Below are 22,081 nucleotides of genomic sequence, written 5' to 3' on the forward strand. Positions count from 1 at the left end.
AGCAAGAAAACTTTCTCATTAGGCACTTTCTTCATGGATATCTTTAGAGTATCGAATGGTTTAGTGGATTTCCAGGAAGGAGTGCTAAAAAGTTCCAAATTAATAATGTTTTTTGCATTCTCTGCCTGAAGGTCAAACATTCCTGGGCTGTGTGGCTCTACTCTGCAGGAGCAGAGAGCCTCCACTCCTGTACAGTTTGAAGACACAAGGAAGGAAAGAACCATATTAAGTACTTTAGTCTTAGAACTCTGGAATTTGAAAAACCTCAGCTGAAAAATTCAGTTTTAGATATGAACCTGCACATTTCTGAAATTCTGAAGTGCTTCACTGCATGGAACTGAAGTGCTGCAGACGAAGGTGGATGGGCAAGTGGAATGAGTATATGCAGAAACTAGAAAAGTGTGAAATGGCACAGGTATTCTCTGTCTCAATGAACACACATGCTTCCCTCTGCCCCAGATTACAGGTGTGGACTCTCTGTCTTCTGTCCATGCCTGCTGATCTGCCACATTAATATCTTGCACAGGTGAAAATAAGGAGTAATACCACTATGCCATCTCTCCTATGCTATGTGGGACATTTAAACACAGCCATCCCTCTGGAATGGCACATGACCATCAACTTGCTCCATCAGTGAGGCTTAACGCCAAATAAACTAATCTTTTAAAAAGGAAACATTTCTATAGTAACTCATGCAAATGGTTATTTAAGGGATTTTTGGACTGTGGTTAGACATACCTCACATATTCCCAAATCAGTTGTGCAAAACTATAAATTCTGTACTTGCATCCTCCTAGTAAATTAAACCAGTTTTACAGGAATATACCTAATGAAAGCTTTGTCAAGATGAGGGAGGCCGACAGATAGCAGAGAAGCTCAGCACACCTCAGCACATGTGGCAAAGAAGCAGCTCACTGATCCTACAAACATTAATGCCTCATTATTCACCTGTAGCACTGATTCAAGGGGTAAAGCTAAAATTTCCTGAAGGAAATTAAGTCCTGGGGTATCAATGTCTCAGCATGAAGGGTATTCACCGGTGCAGGCAAAGGGTCTTCAAGGCTTTTATACTCTCCCACCCTTTTCCCCCTGGAAAGGGGGTACAGATTGCTTTGAAACAGTACAACTGGCCTAAAGTTGGGCTACCTGGAATCCACACAGTGATGTCTGAGAACCTGGAAAGCACCAGCTTTCTCCCCATTTGACACACGGGCTATGACAAGAAACAAGACACCTGAGAAGACAAGAGGAACTCACACCTTGCCAGGACTGCCTGTCACTTTGAAGATGGACATCCTCTGGCAAGCAAAGTATTATCATTCACTTACCAATCCTGAGATTGCTTGTCCTTAAATTCCTTTTGCTTTTAAAACAGTGCAAGCCTATAGAACAAATGCAAAAGGACTACAGAAAGTGTTATAAAAAATAAGAAAATACAGGGTGCAGAGGAAAGAACTGCACAGGACATTTTTACTGGTGGCTATTTTATGCTAAAATCACATTACCAGAATGACACTACGGTAGTTTGCTTTAAGCAGATCTGCAGATTCCCAGATTGTCCTACCCCTACCTCTCACTACAGGCATGGAGACCAAGCTGAGACCTGTAGAGGTGGTTGCAGAAAACAGGAATGTCTGCAGCCTCCGAGCTGCATCTGTCAGAAACAAATCAAGGGCACAGCAGTGTGTGCTGTGATGCAGGGGGGGCCCTAAGACAGGCCACAGGAGGGGGAACTCCAAGGACATCCTACCAGAGTACAAGAATGTAATGTAAACTTTCAGATCAGACACGGTATAGCAACACATGCATCTAGTCTTGAATTGATGTTGTTTTTCTCTTAAATAATTTAACTGAATCTCCACTTACACAAATACAAACAACCACCGTGACTAATTACAGTCCAATCATTATATTGGTTACACTAATGAAAGAAAAAAGTGATATATCTGGAGCTCTGCACATGTTACACACAATAAAACTGGCTGATGAATGACACCTGAGACTGTGTCACTATGGGCACACAAAGGTAGTAAAAGCTTCTCAAATCCAGGGCTGACAAAAGTCCCTGAGGCCTCATACTGCATGGACACTATCTGGAACTGATTCAACAGAAGTAGCAACATGGAGTGTCCTTTCCAGAACTGCAATTTATTTTAAAGATCCCATTCCTGCACCCAGAGTGATCCTACTCCCATACCTAGAGTGCTCTCATAACTGAGAACCTACTAAGGCTTTGGTCCAGATGCTCTCCCACATCAATGACCTCCACAAAAAAAAGGTGATGGATACATTTTCTTTCAGCAATTTAACATTAAGTGCCTTTTGGTTTAGCTAAAATTAAGAATGGGGGAAAAGACGTGTTTGATTCACCCTCTCTAGTTCATACACAATTTTGTATCCTTTGCAGTTCTCTTTAAAAATAAATACACCAATATTTTCATCTTATTTCATTCTCTACTGACAAGAGTTTGATTAGGAAATGCACCAGCACTCTCTTGGCCCTAATTAAAGGGCATGTAATACAACAAATAGATGGCAATGCCACAACATGAATTCGATCCAGCCTGTGTCATTTCTTCATAAGTTTTATTCACAGAAATGAGAGAACTACTTCCCTTCTACACCTCTGTCAGACTCCCCGTGGAAATTACTCCCAGACACTCTCTTGCAGAGTGCAAAACATACAACTTGACTAATGAAAAATTGCTAGCAGAAGCAACAAGCACATCTCAGCTAACTAATCCATGGGATGCTCAGACCTGGAAACATAAACTTTCCCCACCTAATAAGGGTGTGTTGATCTCCATGAGATTGATGTCAGAACGCCTTGGAGTCCAATCAATACAAAGCAAATAAATAATTAATTGCTTCAAGTAATTAAATTTATCAAATCCAAATAAGAATAACTAGTATTTTATGGAACTGCTTCCAAAAGCTGAACCTCTGAAGGGATGATATTGATCACAGGAGGACAGACAGATGTGTCACATGTTCACTGCCTATGAGGTCTGGGTTTGCATTAATGATAGGGAAGGAACAGAGTCAGCAGCCTCCAGTGCAGGGTAAACAACCAGCATACTTGGCCATTTAATTATTGGTCAGATTAAATATAAAGAATAAAATGTCTAAACACATACATACAGCCCCATCTTCCTCTAGAAATATCGTTCACCTTGGACTTGCAGGAAGCACTTAGCTCTCACTCCAAGAAAAAAAAATTGAAGGACTCACACACATGCTTTCCCCACACAACCACAGTAAATTCTCAGTCATTAATCAGTGCTAAAAAAGTGCTCAGAAGTCTACTAAATATTTAAAAGCTGGTGAGTGTGAATATTTTAATCAATAGGTATTAAAGCTCTACTTGTAATTTTCCTTCCTTTACTTCTTTTTTAATTTGTTAAACTGCAAATTGTCTACAAGATCCCAGTTAAGCAGATGGAGTCAGGCTGCTGGCTGGAAGCCTTTTCTGAGGGGAGGAGGCCAGTTTGGAATGACTAAGCTGGAGCATCCCTCAGTCCTTTCTGCAGACTGAGAATTCTACAAACATCTTTTCAGCACAGGGCTTGGTTTTGTTTCCAGATGAGACACCACTCAATCAACTCTCTCCCAGCTCCTTTGCTTCCAAACCCATGACAACAAAGCAAGGACACAGACCTCACCATGCAGGAGTGGGTACAAACATCCACCCTTTTCCATGCATCACCTTCCTTCTTAAAAGCACTGCTGCAACAATTCAACAGCATTACCAAAACTGTAAGTTAAAATCCACAGACAGGGCTGAGATAGAACAATTTAAAGCACACTGCAGAGATGTTAAGTATGCCAAAGTCAAGTGCTCCAAACACAACAAAATCAAAGACAAAAGTTATACTTAAAAGAAAGCTGAACATAACATGGTACAGAAACACTGTGGTGAAATCGAAACAAATTCAGTTCTGCCCTACAGAAGCAACATCATGCCCAGATCACAAACATGTGGTTACTGTTGGTTTGTCTGGATCCTGGGAAAGATCCAAGTTCAACAGCTCCTGTTTTCCTTTCCTTCAAGCAGATCCACAGCCAAGCATTCCTTCCTCATAGCACCCTGCTTTCCCTTTAGTCTTTTCTTCACCCTTCCCTGTTCAAATTCCCTACACATCTCTTTTCCACTGGCTCTTTGGCCATCTGACCTCTCAACTGAGCAGAGCTGGTATAACAGGAAATTTTCCAGAAGTAATGCTTAGGATTAATAACACACTTCTGATGTTATTTTCATAACACCGTTTTACTAACATCAAATGCAAAGGTCTACAATTCTTTTAAAGAAACTCTTGGAAGGCTCACCCCTTCCCAAACATCTGCTACAGCCTCCTGTTCTCAGTGGCACCAAGGCAAAACACTGCCTTGAATTAAGAGGAAGCTTTTCATAATGCCCAGCTTCCCACTGCCTTAGAGAAACTTGCAGTCTGTGCTGTCAGGAGGCAGAGGGAAATCCCATGCAGAGCAAGGGCACAGGGGCTGTGGCCTCCTTTGCCTGTGGCCACAGTCCCATGGAGAACAATGGGAGACTGAGGCCAGTCTGATAGAAGGCAGCTTGTCTAAGTCACTGCAGAAGATTACTCTTCAGCGTCTGCTGAAGGAGAAACTTTCAGTTATGAAGAATAATGGCTGTAAGTGACCATTAATCCTCACAGGAGAAAAAAAAAAACAGTCTTCAAATTCAGCCTGTCCATAAGATCGTGTAAGCTTTAACGACAGGGGGAATTCGAAGAGCCATGGCTATTGTCATAAAAACTACTGGGAACAAATTAAGTTGAATATGGATTCCTAACTTTTTCTTCAAGGACTCATTTCTATAAATTAATTTTAACTCAGATTTCAGACTAATTGTAAATCCTCAGAAAAAAAAATCTCTAATCAAAGAGCAAGTGCTATTATCCTGCGGATGATATGGTACATTTTTCACACATGACAGAGGTTGAGCCCTGATCTCACTGCAAAATCCAACTTCACCTAACCACAAAGGCATAAAGCACAGTAGAAAAGTATAAAATAAAGGAGGACAACAGAAGCCTTTAGGTGAGGAACTCTTTAGGTCTTCAGGCAAAAGAACTTACTGCAGGACAGCGCAAGCTTTTAGAAATAATTTTTCAATGTGCTAAGGACAAAACATCTTATGCTGGATGTTACCAGAGCATGAATTTCCAGCACTTCATTCCAATTCCTCACTTAATCCTAGTTAGCCTCCACCCTGATCAATTCCACATCACTGGAGTTCAGAGGGTTTGCCATATAAAGCCCACAAGTAAAATAATTTGGATTAGCATGGACTGTCAACTCCACAACATTTGGCACTTCAGCACCTCCTACCAGTTCAAAAGGCCTGTCCTGACCTCATGTAATTAATTCTCCCCAACATGCATCTGTGAAGCAAGTGAGTCTAAGAGCTCCCATTTCAAGAACAGGGAAGGCTTGGGTAAGGAAGCCAGGTGACTGGCTAGAAGCCACAAATTATTCATTTTCCTGGGTTAGAGGTAGGTTTCACATTTTCAAACATCAAGTTGTTGTTTTTTCACCTAGATCAGTGATGAACAATCTTTTTAATTCACAAACCACTGGTAATTCTAAGAAGAACATTTATCGCCTTAAAAATTTCAAGAAAAACACAGAAAGTTGTTGTAGGGCACTCCAGGAGCTTGGATATGGCAGGTTAAAAGTTGCTGAATCAGACTGCCCTGCCTCACCTTAGCACTGCATTTTGTGAGCATTAAAGGGAACAGATAAAAGCATGTAGCACCCATTTCCATGAAGGTTGGGATTTGAATTGCCTGTTTGGCACACAAAAAAGCTGCTGGCTTTGCCAGATGGTTCCATCACTGATACATTATTGCTCAGCTTCTCTTCCAGAGGGGGTAAAAAAAATAGAAAAGATCAACCATTACTTATTAGTTTTCAAAATCCAAATCAATCTCCATAAATTACTCTATTTATCTTAGTGCCAGAGAACACATCTGCCACGTCTCAATAAATCTCAACACTTGTACTGCAGTCTTGCTTGTCTCTGCACTGGGATTTCCTCAAGGCTGCAGCCCCTCACTCAAACAGGTATCCTGCAGATGGTAGCACTGGTACACTGAAAGGGCCCCCAGCAGTGACCCTGCTGAGGCATCCCACCTCTAACACACATGCACCAGTACATCAAAGCAGCATTACCCCAACCACATCTCTATCAACAGCCAGCAAGATATGAAACCATTCTGATATCAAAAGAACATTCCATAAAAACAGTCTTTTAAATTTACTAGGCCAAGTGAGGATGCCAGGCAAGGAACATACTTATCCAACTTTGCTATAATAAAGCAATTTAAAATCTTTCTTTTTTTCTATTTTTTTCTTTTTTTTTTTTTTAGGAAAAAAGCAAAAAGTACTTGAGTACTTGTATGGGCATACAGGATTTTGCTATCAAACCTTCTCTGAAAACATTCAGTTGACCAAGCAGGTTTAAGTTACTTGATATCCCAAAACCTGTGGCTAAGAGGCAGGTGTCAAGTCTTGCTGATACAAGAAAGCAATACAAAAACAGGAAGAAAGTTCTTTACTCAGGAGTATCTCTGCAACAGATAGAACACAGGGGCTTTTCCAAAAAATATCTTCTAAGATAACGTAAATAGAAAAGCTAAAAATTCTACATATTTATGTGTTTCCGTTTTTCTCAAGACACAACCTTAACATCCAGCTCTTAATCATCTTAGCTAGATGATTTCTAAGGTCCTTTCCAGCCCAAACCACTCCAAAAGAACCTCTCAGCTAGTAACACACTAGCCCTCCAAGGAGCCCTTTTAGCTGTGGCTGTGAGCTCTGTTTGGACTAGACAGCTCCATTTGGTTCTGTCCCAGGTGTCTAACAACAGAGCAGGCACACTAGTGACAGACACCAGCTAGTTCAGGTGCCTCTGCAAGGCAATGAGTTGGCTTCCAAAGAGCCAGCATTCCAGGTTTCTGAGTCTCCACATTTATGGAATTCCTTTCTTATTTTAGAGGCAAGAACTTGACTTTCTTTAGCTATAAAAGGATGAGGAGAGAGCCAGGCAAAGTGAAAGACATTAACAGAGGTCTCATGGGAACAGGACAAGAGCCTCCTACCCTCTGGCTCCGCAGCGTGACACCTGCAGATTTGAAGTCAGGAAACTTGATGCCAGCAGTCTCAGGAACAGCCTGAAAGAGATTGAAACAGGATGTGTTGATGGAGGAAACACAAGAAACACAAGATTTCATACAGAGACTATCTGAAGGGGAAACACAATTTCCTATGACAGAGAACCACCTGCCACGGCCACATGCCAGACCCGAGGCAAGAGGAAAATCCCAGGCAATGGGATTCAGTGGGAAAATCCCAAGCAATTCATTGAGAAAAACACTCCAGTTCAAGGCATCTTTGGAAAGCTCAAACATTTTTGGTCAGTTGGTTTAAATGCACTGCTCTGTACAGACACTTACATCCACCCACACAGAAACCCTGACCCTGTATTCATACATATTTGCACAGTATCATCCTTATCCAAATTTGACCCATTTCACTGATCAAAACAGCCCAGGACTTCCCTAAATCTTGCCTTTTGACAGTAAACTCCCTAAGGAATGAGCTGAGAAACCTCTGATCTGTACAGACATGAGCCCACTAATGAGGATGCAAGGACTGCCCCCTCCCAGGGAGGCCTGCTGTTCATGCATGTTTTGCCATTTGTCCACTCATTAGACAGTTTTCTTTCTTACTTTGTATTTTAAGCACAGCATTAAAATGCAGCAAACTTCCAATGCTTCTGGTACTAACAGTAGAGCATATAGTTATATTTCAACAAAATGGAAAAAAATAAATGCAATCTCTTACAAATCTATGCTGATGAGCAAAGCAAAAGGTGAGCAGACTTTTAAACTATTAAACCAGGCTATCTGTGCACTGAATGGTTTGGGGTCTCCTAAATGGGTCAGCAATACTTATGATTCAAGATAAGAATAGCCACAACCTCTGCAAAACACATGCACAATTGCACTTTTTGCAAAACTAAGTCACCTCAAATCTCCTCGTTTCTTTGGAGACAGCATTTGCCTTGCTGCTCCCAGATTTCTTGGCAGAGTGGTTCTGCAGCTTGCTCTTTCTTTTTTTCAGAGAGGGCTGAGACAGTCAGGGCTACCCCAAGATCATAAGAGATGCTGAAGGACAGTGACTCAATTTTTCAAGTTTCCTGTCAATAACTCTCACATCCCTATCAGCTATCTCTAGGTTATCTTGGTGTTGAGGTGGCATCCTGTAAACCACTCTGCATGGCCAGGCATTAAAGATTATTTCAGTTATCTGTTGTCTGTCCAATAAACAGAGGACCCAGGAAAAGATTCCTAAGCATGACTATGAAGGAAAAAATATTCTCTAACTACCAACAGGGCTAACGAACTTGCAGAGATCACTTTGATCTTTGGTAGGATATAGCCTCCCTGCTTGCATTATTAATGACAAACAAGGCTGCAATCAAAAACCAATCCTCTCTGCTTCCTTTGAATGAAGGCTGGCTTCCAAACTCCCCAAACTCTGCCCCCAGCCTGTTGCTGAACACCCTGACACAAGCAGTGTGGGGAAATCAGCACTGTTCCCTCGGCAATAAGCAATTAAATGGGTTCTTTTGCCTCATGTGCCTGTACTGCCTGTACATGCTGTAAACGCTTCAACCTCAATTGACTCTTTGCTAAATGATTTTCCTTTGTTGAAATGATGCTGATGCAGCTCTCGATTCAAATTCTTAGTTAAAATGCAATTTTTTTCTTAACATTTCCTGGCTATAGTTGGTAATTGACTCCTAATGGACTCTGCCATGGTTGAAATGATGCTAGTGCAACAACAGAAACTGCTTCTCTGCCCACCCTGGTGTGCCTATGCACTACATGCCTCCAGACAGGCTCCAGCCACCACTGAGGGGTGGACTCCCTCACCCTGGCATCCTCAGCATCTTTCCAGCCCCATTCTCTAGTTCTCTTTTTCTCATTACCACCAATGACAAACTGCTTTCTTAACAGAGAGATGCCAGCCACAGCTGAGCTTTCACAGAACAACCCTTAAGGGAATTCAATGCACAAGGTGCCCAGTGATATTATACTCATCACACAGCAGGGACACACACGGGACACGACACAGCAAAAGAGTGTTTTGAGGAAGTGGTGGCCATTAGGCAGACTTCAAGCAATAGCTGTCTAGAATTCACTGCTTCCCTCCCCGCTCTGTAAATAATCTTTTGGAGAAAAATGGCACAAGTGCTCTCTGTTCACAAGGTGGAGGACAGGAATTCCCAGGGACTCACTGGAGACATCTGAGATTTTTTTAACAGCCCTTTCCTACTGAAGCTGTTGAATTTAGATCAGTTTATGCTGTCCTCCTCTTTCCAGAAAGGGAAACTGAGGTAGCATCAAATGTGAACTGAAATCTGTGTTCTGGGGTCCTTAGACTGCAGCTCAGCTCATGGAGAAACAGCAACAGCTCCCAGAATATGAGTCCCACAGCAGGGCTGCTCTGATCACAGTTGAGGATCAGGGCATGTACTGAGCTTGGGGAGATGCTGCTGAGATCCAGGAGCTGGGGAAGAAAGGAAAACTTTAACTAGAAAAAGAAGGCAGGTGAAAGACAATGGGTTTGTGGGCCAACCCTACACAGCAATAACAGAATACACTTGGAAGAAGCAGGGAGATGCTTCTCCTTGCCATGATGCACGAATAGCTGACATTTCACCCCTTTTCTCAGGCAGGGAAAGAGAAACAGGACTTAAATCAGCATTTTTCAAATGGGGGAAGAGACCAAGAGCACACTAGGGGATTCTGACCGTGGCTGCCTTACACCAATCTGCCCTCCAAAGATGTAACCAAAAAACATCTACTAGAAGGCAGTCAGCAGTTACTCCTCCTGCCCAAAAAGGGCCTGATCCCCATAGGGCTGCTGCAGAAAACACATTACCCAAACAGAACATGAACAGGGTAAAGGGGAAAAAAAGAGAGTGAAATGTTTACAGGCTTCTCTGTCTCCTTCTTCTGTGGTAGCTTCTTCTTGGGAGCCTTGCGCTCCGCACGCCTCTGCTCAGTGGTGGTGTCAGCAGCTGTGATGAGCTTCTGCAGGTCTTGGGTTCTCTTTTCTCTCTCTTTCTTCCTGGTTTCAATTTTGCGGAGCTCCTGGATGAGGTACTCTTCTTCTGCCACCTGCAGACCAGAGCACGTCAGGGCAGTCAGAGAGCAGAGGAGGGCTAGCAAGGCAAGGGGGCCATCTACCGGTAACAGCTCTGCCCTGGGCCAGCCCGGGAATGATTTTATGCTCCTGCCTAACTTCCTGGGCTTGTAGTTACACTCCATAGCCTTACCCTGCACCCATGGCAATGCCACTCTACAATCTGGCAGGTACTGTATCACAACATTTATGACGCACCCTTCAACAATCCATAAATTATTAATCCCATCTTCCAGAGACCAAAAAGGTTAAAAAGCCCAAATATGCTGTAGTTGCAAACATAGTGTTGTGAAACATACTCATATAGCATATAGAACATACTCATATAGCATATAGAACTCAGAACAGCTGTGCCTAGTACTGACACCTGTCAGTAGGGGGAAGAAGCAGTGTAAGTCACAAATGAACTTTCCTTGGAGGGAACACACTGAAAAGGATGGTCTCCCCCCACCTATGGAGAACACACTGTCTTAATCTCTAAACTGTAGGACCATTACATAGCTTGAACATAGAGAAGAACTAAGCATGCAGATTTAGTCTTTGATGTTTTCTGGAAAGATTTTTAAATAAATAATTCTCTTAAATAAATAACTCTCCACAAGCTCCTGTACTCATAAGGACATTGAGAATTTGCTCATATCAGAGGACTAACACAGTCAGTGTCCCTGAGAAGGTCCTGGCAGTTACCAGAGACCACTACTCTGCTCATGTAGGTCTTTCTCCTGGATAGTCAGATTTCTCAATTACTGTCCTTTTAAACTCCTGAAAGGGACAAAAGCTGTACTCAGGTGTTGCTTTTCTCCTGTCCAGCCCTTCTTTATCTTTCCCACCCTGTGGCCTGCATCATACATCTACTAATTCAATTTATCACTCTTCTGGAGAAGTGATGTTCTCTTCCACAAGTTACCTGCTCTGGTGTCCTATTGTAAAGCCTTTCCAGCTGTTCCTTCCTTCGTCTCTCATGGCCAGCATCAAAGACTGGGATTTTTAGGTCTGTGCCTGGAGCTGCACGAATGTTTGCCAGCTTGGCACAAATGTGGTAATACCGTTCCTTCAGGTCCTCCACTGACCTTTTCTGTGGAAGACATCACAGGAAGAAAACATTATGGAAGAACTAAGCAAAACCTTGTGCAGTAGCCACCTAAGGACCACCAGCTGAAGGATGTAATGTACAGTACAAGACACAGTGCCTGGGAGGAAGACCAGCAGGGGCCCCTGCACGTGCCAGGGGAATGACAGGGAAGGAAGAGCTTCCCAGTGAGCTGCATGAATTAACTGCCATGGGTTCACAGCTACTGCTTTAAAAACAACCAACCAAAAGATCCAACAGTCCTGAGAATTTAGAGACAATACAGCAGTGAAGCATCCCGAGCAGTAAAGATAAAAGGATGCAAGGAGAGTTGAGAGGAGAAAGCCTGTGAGCAGGAAACTGCAACAAATGTGCAGGTCTCTGAGTTGCTCCAGACAATGGTCATTCAAGCCACAGCCAATAAGGTATCAGCGGCATCAATTCATTGCCCATGATTTCATGAAGTCTGAGCTGTGTTCCATTAACCCAAGCACAAAAGACTTTGGGCTGCTCAGCTGGGCATAGTCTTGTTATTTTACTTTGCTACAGGCGCTTCATGTGAGCATTTCAGAGTATAACAAAAACAGCATTTAGAGCTGTTTTGTAGATGTCACATTATTCCCTATGTCATCAGGGGACATGGAAGCAGTATAGATCAGCAATCATGACTCCAGGGTTGCAATTTCAGACAGCTGATGGTCCATTTCACAGCAGAGATGATGGAAACCTGCACCATGTCAGACCACAAGTCAGGTGCAGCAACAGGGAGAAGTCCCAGCCTCCAGGGTTCATTGGCAAATCCTTCTCCAAGGGCCTACACTGAAATCCAAAACACCTAGCCTGCTCAAATAAACTCCCCAGTTGCCTTATCTTCAAGGAACAACAACCTGTTCTCCTGGCAGATGCAAACCTTCTAACTTTCTAATAAAACACAACAGGGAATGAGAACAAGCCACAGTGGATTTAATTACAAACAAAGCAAGCAGCAACGCCTTGTGCTGGAAATTCAATATTTCTCGCTGCCAATAATTCATTATTTTCCCCTAATTAAGTTGATATAAAGGGTAATTTGGTCTTTCAAGTGCAGAAAATCCTGCACATGCCATAGCAGCAGGTTGCTAGCAGCAACTTGGCCCCCAGGACTCACCTTGAACTGCTGGTGATCATAGCGGTCGTGAATGACCACAAAGCGCAGATCAAAGCGCCGAGCCAGGTCAAAGAGATGATCTGTCTCAGCTTTGGTCCACGCATCGTCGTGGAGATACATCTGGTACTCCTGCTCCGAGTAGACAGGAACCTGCACTGTCTGTGGAGAGAAGAGAAAACTCTCCTGCAGCACTGTCCCCCTCACTGCCAAGATACCTGAGCCAAGAGCATGAGCATAGCACTGACAGGAGAGGCTGTCAGGACCCTGAGCAATGAGTCCTGACAGGAAACATGAGGAGCAGGCAGAGGACTTGATATGGAGCAATGTGTGATCCCAAGGCCATAATGTGACACTCAGGGAAGCCTACCAGGAACTGCTGCCTAGGAGGTTGAAACCTATTTCAGATGGTTGACACAGGCAGAGGTCAGCAATCCACATCCTGACTATGGGTTTCAAAATTTCAGGCTAACATGACAGTGAAACCAAGGTTCAGCCAACCTCCCTGCATTCCTCCCATACAGCAAAACCAATAACTTGGCACAAAGTGCTCTGACAATTAACTCTTTACTTCAGCTGGGACATGCTCACTTGTACAGGAAGAACAGGAAAGGCAAGGAGCAGTAATCCCCAGCCTTTAGCACACCTTCTGCTTTGATACTCAAACTATTTCTTTCATGTTCGGTGCAGACAATATCATGAAGATCTTGAAGACTGTGTACTGTACAACTGAAGGCCATAAACTTGGCAAGTAACTTTGTTCTTCCCTTCCCCACACATTTTTTCCCCAGCAGAATGACAGAACCAAATTACAGTCCAACTCTCACAGTGTCCCAGGTGCCTAAAAGACCAAGCCCACACTACTGTCCCCAGCCAGGAACTGCTCTGCAAGGGCTCTATCCAGAACACAAGTGTCACATGAGTACTAAAGAAATAGCAAAAATACCTACTGTATTAGGGGAAATCCTAGCATGTGGTAAAGCGAAAGTGTAAATAAGCCTGTGCTTTCCTCCCTTATTCCCCCTCACTTCCTCAAACAGCAAAACTTTGCTCAGCCTGAGGAGGTCCTGCCTTCAGAAGAAAACTGTCTGCGTGCAAGCAGCAGATGTGCTTCAACACCTCACTGGTTTTGTGTCCTGCCACCAGAAAAGTCACCCTCATTAACTTCAACAGCTCAGAGCAGCATTTCTGAGCCTCCAAATAACAGCTTCTTTAGGTCTAGTGCCCTTCCTCTATCATTTAGACACAGAAACTCAAAGGTGAAGCAGATCTCTTGGGGATGCACTGAACCTCAACCTTCAAGTACCACTTCCACCAGGAGCAAAGCCATCTTACCAAGCACTCTAAGGATGTCCCATGCATATCATGAAACAAAATAATCCCTAGAGGAGCACACACACACGAGAAGAGCCAGCAGGGCCCTCTGCAGTGGATAGAAGGGAAGGTGGGAGATGCCTCATCAGACAAGAGAATGCAACAAGAGCAAAAGTATTTCCAAAACACTTCCTCAGCCCCCACTCACAGCTGCTCAGGTGAGAATCACTGAGAAAGCAGAAGGTGGGAAGAGATGGAAAGTTTGAGCCAACCACCGGCTGACTATACATTCAAATGCAACATAATCATGAAAAGGCAAATACGACCCCCAGAGAGGGATTTCCAGCAGAAACTGGCAGTATTTCAACTACACAACAAGAATACTAGCAGGAATACCAACTACACCCCTACTGATCCCTGGTCAGGAAAGATGCACTGAAATGGAAACAAGTACAAAGAGCATGAGTAATGGGGGTGGTGAGCTTGTCTTCCCACAGCAGACTGGAAGAGAATGCAGCCTAGCAAAGGAAGACTGAAAGAGAATCTGACTGCAGGCTTCAAGTATGCTAGACAAAATGAAAGGAATACTCACGGGAAAAAAAGAACTGAAATAAGAACAAAGAAATTGACTTGCAAAAAAAAAAAGCCAATTTAACATGGAAAATTTAACCTGGAAATGAAATGGAGCAAAGACAATCTAGAAGAGCTTCCCAAGGAAGCACAGGGGCAGGAAAAGCCAAGTGCTTTTCAAAAGGAACTTGATCAGTTTATGAAAGGGACTAGATTGTGGCAGGACCTGAAAGAACCAAGAGGAGGATTCAATGGCCCAGAAAACCTCTCTCAGTCCAACATTTCACACTATAAACTCACAAAATTATCAGTATTAAATTAGCTGAAACTGCTCAGCCACAAGACAGCTCTGTGAAAACATCAGCACAATGCCTAATAGAGGTGAAAAGACAAACCAAACAGTAAAAATTATGAGGGAAGTAGAGAAAAACAGCCCATATAATTCCACTATGTTCTTGTAAATGGAACACTCACTCCTAGTCCACCCATTTCAAAAGCAAGGATATTTGAGAACATAGGAGTGCACAGGAGGGCATGTCACATTACAGAAAACATAGTACACAGCAAGGACAATTTACCACATCATGGAACACAAGATCAAGGCAGCAGTTTGAAATGAGCAGAAGAAAGCACCTTTGCACACCACACAAAATTAACCTGAAGAACTCATCAGCATGGGTTACTCACAAAGCAGTTTTCTGCCCTGAATGTACCTAGTAAGAATTATTAAACACAAATTTCAAATTAAGAAATCCTTAAGCCAAAGACCACCAGAAGGTAGGAAAATATGTATTTGTCCCATTCTCATACTCTTTGCTAAGTCTTTACTGATGGTAGCCAAAAAAGCCAGTATAGTTAATGGCTGAAAGAGGGCTTTGCTCTAACACCAGCAAAGCTGCCTTTATACTCCTATTTCACACCCCAAAACAAGGCTCAGTGTACATGGTGAAACCCACATTCACATTTTGGATCTCACAAAAAAGAGAAGGGAATTGTAGTGGAGACTGGAAGCACAGAGAAAAGGGAAAGCAACTGAGCAGTGACCCAGGAGCTTGGTTAAAGAGCCTGAGTGACCAACAGGACAGACTACATGGGAAAACAGGCACATGTCAAGGGGAGGGAAAGATTCAGCCAGAGCGTAACAAGTATGTGAGAAGAAACCCATGAAAGAAAAGTAAATTTCCTCTGATAAAGCAAAAATGTCTGCAAAACTCTTCATCAGTGCCTTCAACTTTCTCAACTACAGCACCATAAGGATAACAACTTGTTCCTGGTATCATGTAATTGTGCATTTGCTGATGGCAGAAGTCTGTACCACTAATCTAAAGGTTACAGCCTTGCTGAAGGCTCTTCTGTGTGTCAGTTCACAGTACCTGATAAAGTTAAGGAAACGAGAATCATATAATTAAAACACCCATATGTGATGTGTGGCCCCCTCTGATAAACTCAGTTGAACTCAGCCAAAACCAGTTCCAGCAGTAGAGTCTTAGAGACAATTAGCCTCACAAAGTTTCACTCAGACAGCTAGGTAGGTGCCTCGACTAAGTGAGTCATACTTCAGACTTCCACCCCAGACATCAGAGAAGAGATACCACAGGAGGCTCTTACCAATGTCCCAGCTAGAGGAAAAGCATCAGTCAGAGCTTGAGCCTTCTAACATATAAGGTCAACCAACCACTTAACTCTGCAGGAAGCCAAGCTTTGTTAGAGCTGATGCTCTGTGGGTTACAAACTTAAAATATTGTATATGGTTACAGACAAGCAGAGCTTTTGTGGAATCATGTTAGCACATGGTTTTTTCACTCTTTCAGATTTGCATCATGAAGGGAGTTAAATTACATTATGGAAGCACCCTAACTCTGCTCCTTCCTAACTTTGGAGGTCCTGACTTTGAAGTATAAATCTTGATGTAGTTTTCTTTGTGCATACACATGAAAGGGCCAGCCACTCAAAGCAGATACATCTGGGACAAAAGACAGCAGGAGATTACAACAACACATTGTGGCAATTTAATGTAAGACGCAAAGAACAGGGGACTGCACCACACTGATACCACAAGAGCAATTTCAGAGGGAACGCAAAGTAATTCAGCATCTGTGCTGGAATCTGGCCAAGAGGTTGCAAGCCACCTTTCTGGCCACGAAGCTCAAGCGATCTTTTTCATACTGAGCAAAATAACAAGACTTATGACTTTTATGTCTCACTCAGAATAGAATACCTTTTACTACCCTGAGCCTGTAATCAGGGGGAGGACGTTTGTCAGGAACAGAGGTAGATCTCACGAGTCCTCCTCACCAAATCCATGACACACCTGAAATACTGAGGTCTCTAGCTAGTTCTGACCACATACAAAGCCCACTTCACCTGAATGACTTTGGAGATATCAGTCCATGGTCACATGGCTGCAGGTCATGCTGCAATTCAAAATACAATTAGCAAATCTAACTCAGCCTTCACTTGTTGAAAGAATCAACTTCCTGTCTCGACAGCCAAGAAACAGACTGAAGGGTATTTTCCAGCTGCTATTTATATGCCTTTGTTTGAAAGTGCTCCCACTTACTTTATTAAATCTGGCAAAAGGGTAATCCTTCCCTTCCTCTGCTGCTCTCCTCCAGTGGTAGAACATAGCTCCATCTTTCCTCGCTGGGTTGGTGAAAGGCATCCACTTCCATGGCCGGACTTTCTTGGAGCCCAGTTTTGCTTTGACTGTTCGATAACCCTGAGTTGTATCACTTGGCAGCAGCGGAGGTGCATCCCTGTGGTGGAGAAAAGGGGTGGTGATGAGAAGAAAGGAGCAGCCCAAGACAAACCCAAAGAGATTTCAGGCTCATAACTCTTTTTGCAGACACAAAAGCAGGTGCTATTCCCAGTTGAGATTAAGAAAGAATTAGATACAAAGGATAAGAGCACTGGTTTGTCTGCATTAGACTATTTTGCCAGTATCTAATTAATTTCCTATATCAAACAAACCCCTCAAATTTAGAAGAGAGAAAACAGATACTGTCCATGACTAAGAGAAGGGCACAAGCATGGGCCAAGCAGAGAGGGGAATCCATCTGGGAAGTGAGACTGCTCCTGGTTTCAAGAGGATGCTGCCCTGTCACCAAAAGCCCAGGCCACCCCACAACCTGCACAGATGACCATTTGCTCTTACTTTTTGTCAGAATAGAGAAGTGCATAAACTTCTCTGTGCATTCCTTCTGGCCTCTTAAACGTCAATGTCTCTGAAGATTTCTTGGATTTTTTCTGAAACAAAATAATTGCACTTTAGATTCAGAAGTAGAAATTCCTGAGGGAACATTAAAACTGTATAGCCTGGTGCACTGTGATGATTTTTACTTTTATCTGGTTTTAGACACCTTGAATTTCTCCAGGAGAGTGCCTGTTCCTGGTGGAAGACACTGACAGACAGAACGTACCCACTTTCAGTGATAGGGCTCACCAGTACCCACATTTGCTCTTGCTGATAATACACTTAAATTCCAAGCTGAACATCTGGCAGCAGATTGCAGGGGCTGGTGCATTAAGTCTTTTCTTACTAGGCAAGCACTGTCATCCCTCAGAGGTATTAACACATTTAATTAAGTAATTCTCTACCTTTTTGAGGAGATAGTAAGGAGGAAATGTCTTCCCAGATTTTTATAAATTTTGTCACTTCATTCTGCAGCAGCTTCTGTTTTTACCGTCTGTGATTAAACCCTTGCAGTAGCCCCAGCAACCCTTAGCAAAACCCCCAGTATCACCTACCAAAGTTCTCTGGTACCAGCTACACTCTCCCATTTACACAGCAAACAATTTTTTGACAGTTCCTTCATAACGGGAATTCAGTGTACACAACTCAACCTGGCCCCTAAACCCTTGACAGAATTGAAGGTCTTTAAGACAGAGTCCAACTCATAACCATATACAAGTTTATCAGTAATCAACTGTATCAGGTCATCAGCTTTGGATTCAGGAAGGTACAGTAACAGCAACACTAAGAAGCTACAATTTATTTAAGAGGAAAAAGTTTACTGAGCATTTGGTCTAACTGTACCATCTTTATAACTACCAGCCCAGTCACTACTATTACATACTTGTTTACCATATCTCTACCAAATTTTAAATCAGAATATTTTTTAGTAGTAAAACTAACACTGTATCATAAATTGCATTAAATCCATACAGACACCTTTATTAAGCAAATTCAAGATTCCACTGAAAAAGTAAGTCCCTGTCGTCTTGGACTACAACTACTTTCCATAAAACTTCATGACAGACATGCATTATATCAGCACCTTTTCATCCCTAATCAAACACCTTTCTCCTAGTGTGTCCATCACTTTGCCCAGGAGCAATGTAAGGTCAACCAAGGCAGTTACCCACAGGTCACCACACATCCTGTGTGAACACAGGCTTCTGGAATTCCCCCAAAGTTCCCAGATTTATTAAAAGTTAATATCAGCAGGCCAGAGATCAGCTCAGCCAGCTCTTTTAGGAGTTGAGAACAAATTACTTGATCATGCTGATTTAAATGTTTTTATGCCTAGTAGTTTTTATTTTAACATTCTCAGTCACTAATGGACTGGAAAGGACTTCATGGTTCTCTTGTGATTTCAAGACATCAATCTGTTTCTTTTCTAATTGAGAACAGATCTATTTCCTGAGTAAGTACTGCACTGTTATTAGCAACTTTGCACCCTCCATGTGATAACAGCTTACACCTTTGGTTTGGCTTAGTTTCAGTACTTTTTAGAAATTCAGAATGTTTCATTCAAGTGGCCCCCTGCACCCCTCCACTCCCATCCTTTCACTGCACCTTCCCTTCCTCTCTTTTCCTATTACAGTAAACCTGAGGAAAAAAACCATCTTGGTCCCTGCTCCAAAGAGACAGCCAGCAATCAGTACTCCTTTGGTTCTCTGCTGCCTAAGACACAAACACATTTAAATCAAAGAACTCACAACTCCAAACACTCAGTGGCAACACTGCAGGCGGAATCCAGCCAACAGGCTGCTCACCAGACATTGTTCAATAACACAACTCATAACTGGGAATTTCAACATTTCAGCCTTTAAACGATTGAAACTCACTGGTTTTCCATTACACCAATTATAGTGTGTGCCCTAGTCCTAGTAAGGCAGTGAAACCACAGTGCTTCTCTTCAGAAACAAACATTTCAGAGGAGGCAAACAATAACAGCCAGGAAGTGCTTTTAGGGATGAGGTGGTTGTATATACTTAGTTTTGTTTTGAATTTTTTCCCCAAATACACGTTTTACTTCAAATCAGACTATCTCTGTACCAGGAAGCTCTCTGGGCTCATTTCAAAGCACCTCCACATCTCATAACTACTCCTAAATTGACCTTCCCAACACCTTGCAAAACGTGGGACTTTGCCCAAATTTAAAATACAGAAAACAAGATATTGTAGCACATTACCACACAGAACACAGCACATCATCTCACACAACCTTAACAGAGCTTACTAACTTGCCACATTTCCACAGGCAGTGCATCCCTGTTGTCCTTAACCTCAGCCACACACCCACCCCACACAGGTTGGAAAACTTCTGTCATTCAGTCAAGTCACACAATACTTTCTTTCTTCTAAAACAAGACTGTGTTATATTATTTCCATTTGCTTTGGGGTTAGATACTTCACAAAATGAGAATTTTAGAGACAGCTGAGGATGTCCGGCGGCCTGGCCCAGCTCAGCAGGACACCGCTTACACAGCTCCAGCTTAAATCCCACACCAGATGCCATGGCACAGGTAACTAAGAAGGTACACGCTTTATTGCATCTTTTCTTCCAATATTCACCCCAAACACCACATGCAAGGTCAGTGAGTGCCCAGAAATCACACAGCAGCCCCTCAGGGCACTGCAGTTCACCTTATCCGAGTTGATGATGTCCTTTTTGTTGATGGTGCCCGTGTTCTCTGACTCCACGCCTCCCAGCTCCAGGATGTCCCGTACATCTGCCCCCGTCGCCATGTCTCCGCCTGCCCTCTGGCCTTCTCTGCGCCGTCCTGTCCGTCCCCTCCAGCTCTGGGAGGGCGGGAACCGGGGGTCGGGGGTTAACTCCCGCGGGGGTATCCCGGACTCATACAAACACGCGTAGGTGCGTGTGTATACACATACACGCACGGATATCTGCGCACACACACCCATATACATGCACACGCACACTCACACACTTATATCTACATAGACACACACCCCCCTCGGCCGCCTCCCATCCCCCCGCCAGGCCCAACAACGGGGCCTTGCACCCGGCGGGTCCCGGGGGTTCCGCACGCCGCGCCCGCAGCCCGCAGCCCCACGGAGGGATCCCGGGAGGCCCGAGGGAGGGTGTGCGGGACGCGGCGCTCCCCGCGCGGCCGCGGCCGCCCCGCTCGGAGCGGAACCCGCGCACCCACCGGCGCCGGCTCCGCGGCCACCGGGACGTGCGGCGCATACGGCGGCCCGGGCAGCGCCGCTTCCGCTCCCGCCAAGAGGCGCCCGGAAGTGCCCGGAGCGCTTTGGGGGACGCACCATGCGGGGGATGAGGGAGAAGGATGGCGGGTTCGAGTCCCGCTGCTGGCAGGTGGTGGCCGCCCGGCCCGAGGCCGCCGGCGCCGCTTTCTCCGCGGCACCGCGGCAGCGCCCGGTCCCGCCGGGTCCCGGCACACCCGCCCCGCTCAGGGCGCGCAGCCCGCTGTGGGCGCAGCTCCCTCCCGCGCCAGGAGATGGCAGCACCGCCGCGCCCGACCGGCGCCTCCGAGCGCGGCCCCCGGGCGGGGAGGGGGCGCCGCGGGTCCGCCGGTCGCGCCTGCCATGGCCACAGGTGCCATGACCCCGTTCCCTCGGGGACTCTGTCGTGGGTCGCTGCTCTCCCGGGGTCCCGGAGCTGACCCTAGTTTCCCGCAGAGCTCATGAGGAGTTACCCCGTGTCCTTTCCCGAGGTGCTCGCTGGCGGCTTTGCCCTGTGCTGCTCTCCCCGCCAGCCGTGCCAGGGGCCAGCCCGGTGCCAGCCACGCCGCAGGGCACACTCGGGCTGGTTTCGTGTACCACAACGTGCGCTCCTTGCCCTCATGCTCTATGCTCCAGAGCCGCAGCGCTCACATGAGGCAGCCCGCAGTGAAAGCTTCATTAATAAGACTGTCCTGTTTCCTCTTCCCTCTGGGAAGAGATGGGGAAACAAGGAAACGGGAGAAAACAGAGGGAGGCCAGGAGGGACTTCGATAAATCACCTTCCTGCCCGATCGAGGCACGGCAAGGCTGGCTGGCAGAGGTTTGCCTGAAGCAGATGTTTCTGCACAAGGCACAGAGATACTCTGGACCTGCCGGCCGCCTTGGATAGCCCAGGAGAGGGGGTGCCTCTGAGGGGAATCTCTTCTCTGCGGCCCTGGAATGAGCTGATCCGCACTTGCTCTTGCATGGAATCCCTTAACACCAGCCACACTGTGCTGAAGTTACCACCATTCCCATCCTGCTGGTGAACCCTTCCACGAGGACTGGCACATTACCTCTGTATCGGGGCCCAGCCAATGCCAGTGTGCCATTATGGGAACTGGTGACACCTCCAGAGTACCATCGGTTGTCCCCAGAAATCATTTAATCCCTTTTCTACCACTTTCCACACTACCTGGGATGGTTTTTAGCATCTTGGCTCTTCCACGAGAGCAGAGCTGATCCTGAAGTTTTGCCCGTCCTGCCTATTTGCTCTCAGCTCTGCCTCATCCACCCAAGTCCTCCCCTATCAGTGTGTGTGGACATCGCTAAT

General features: G+C 44.8%; 1 protein-coding gene across 1 annotated transcript in view; it reads right to left on the reverse strand.

Moving 5' to 3' along the window:
• Window positions 1-20,793, reverse strand: part of DMAP1 (DNA methyltransferase 1 associated protein 1) — a 28,908-nt gene extending 8,115 nt beyond the window's left edge. The window contains exons 1-8 of the mRNA XM_033066953.2: window positions 20,736-20,793; window positions 20,209-20,364; window positions 17,491-17,582; window positions 16,897-17,092; window positions 12,456-12,614; window positions 11,147-11,314; window positions 10,029-10,214; window positions 7,125-7,196 (exon numbers count right to left, since the gene is read on the reverse strand). Coding sequence (XP_032922844.1) covers window positions 7,125-7,196; window positions 10,029-10,214; window positions 11,147-11,314; window positions 12,456-12,614; window positions 16,897-17,092; window positions 17,491-17,582; window positions 20,209-20,310 — 975 coding nt within the window. The 5' untranslated portion in view covers window positions 20,311-20,364; window positions 20,736-20,793. The remainder of the gene's footprint in view (window positions 1-7,124; window positions 7,197-10,028; window positions 10,215-11,146; window positions 11,315-12,455; window positions 12,615-16,896; window positions 17,093-17,490; window positions 17,583-20,208; window positions 20,365-20,735) is intronic.
• Window positions 20,794-22,081: the final 1,288 nt, after the last annotated feature.

Source organism: Catharus ustulatus, chromosome 9 (genome assembly GCF_009819885.2).
Source record: "Catharus ustulatus isolate bCatUst1 chromosome 9, bCatUst1.pri.v2, whole genome shotgun sequence".
NCBI lineage: Eukaryota > Metazoa > Chordata > Aves > Passeriformes > Turdidae > Catharus > Catharus ustulatus.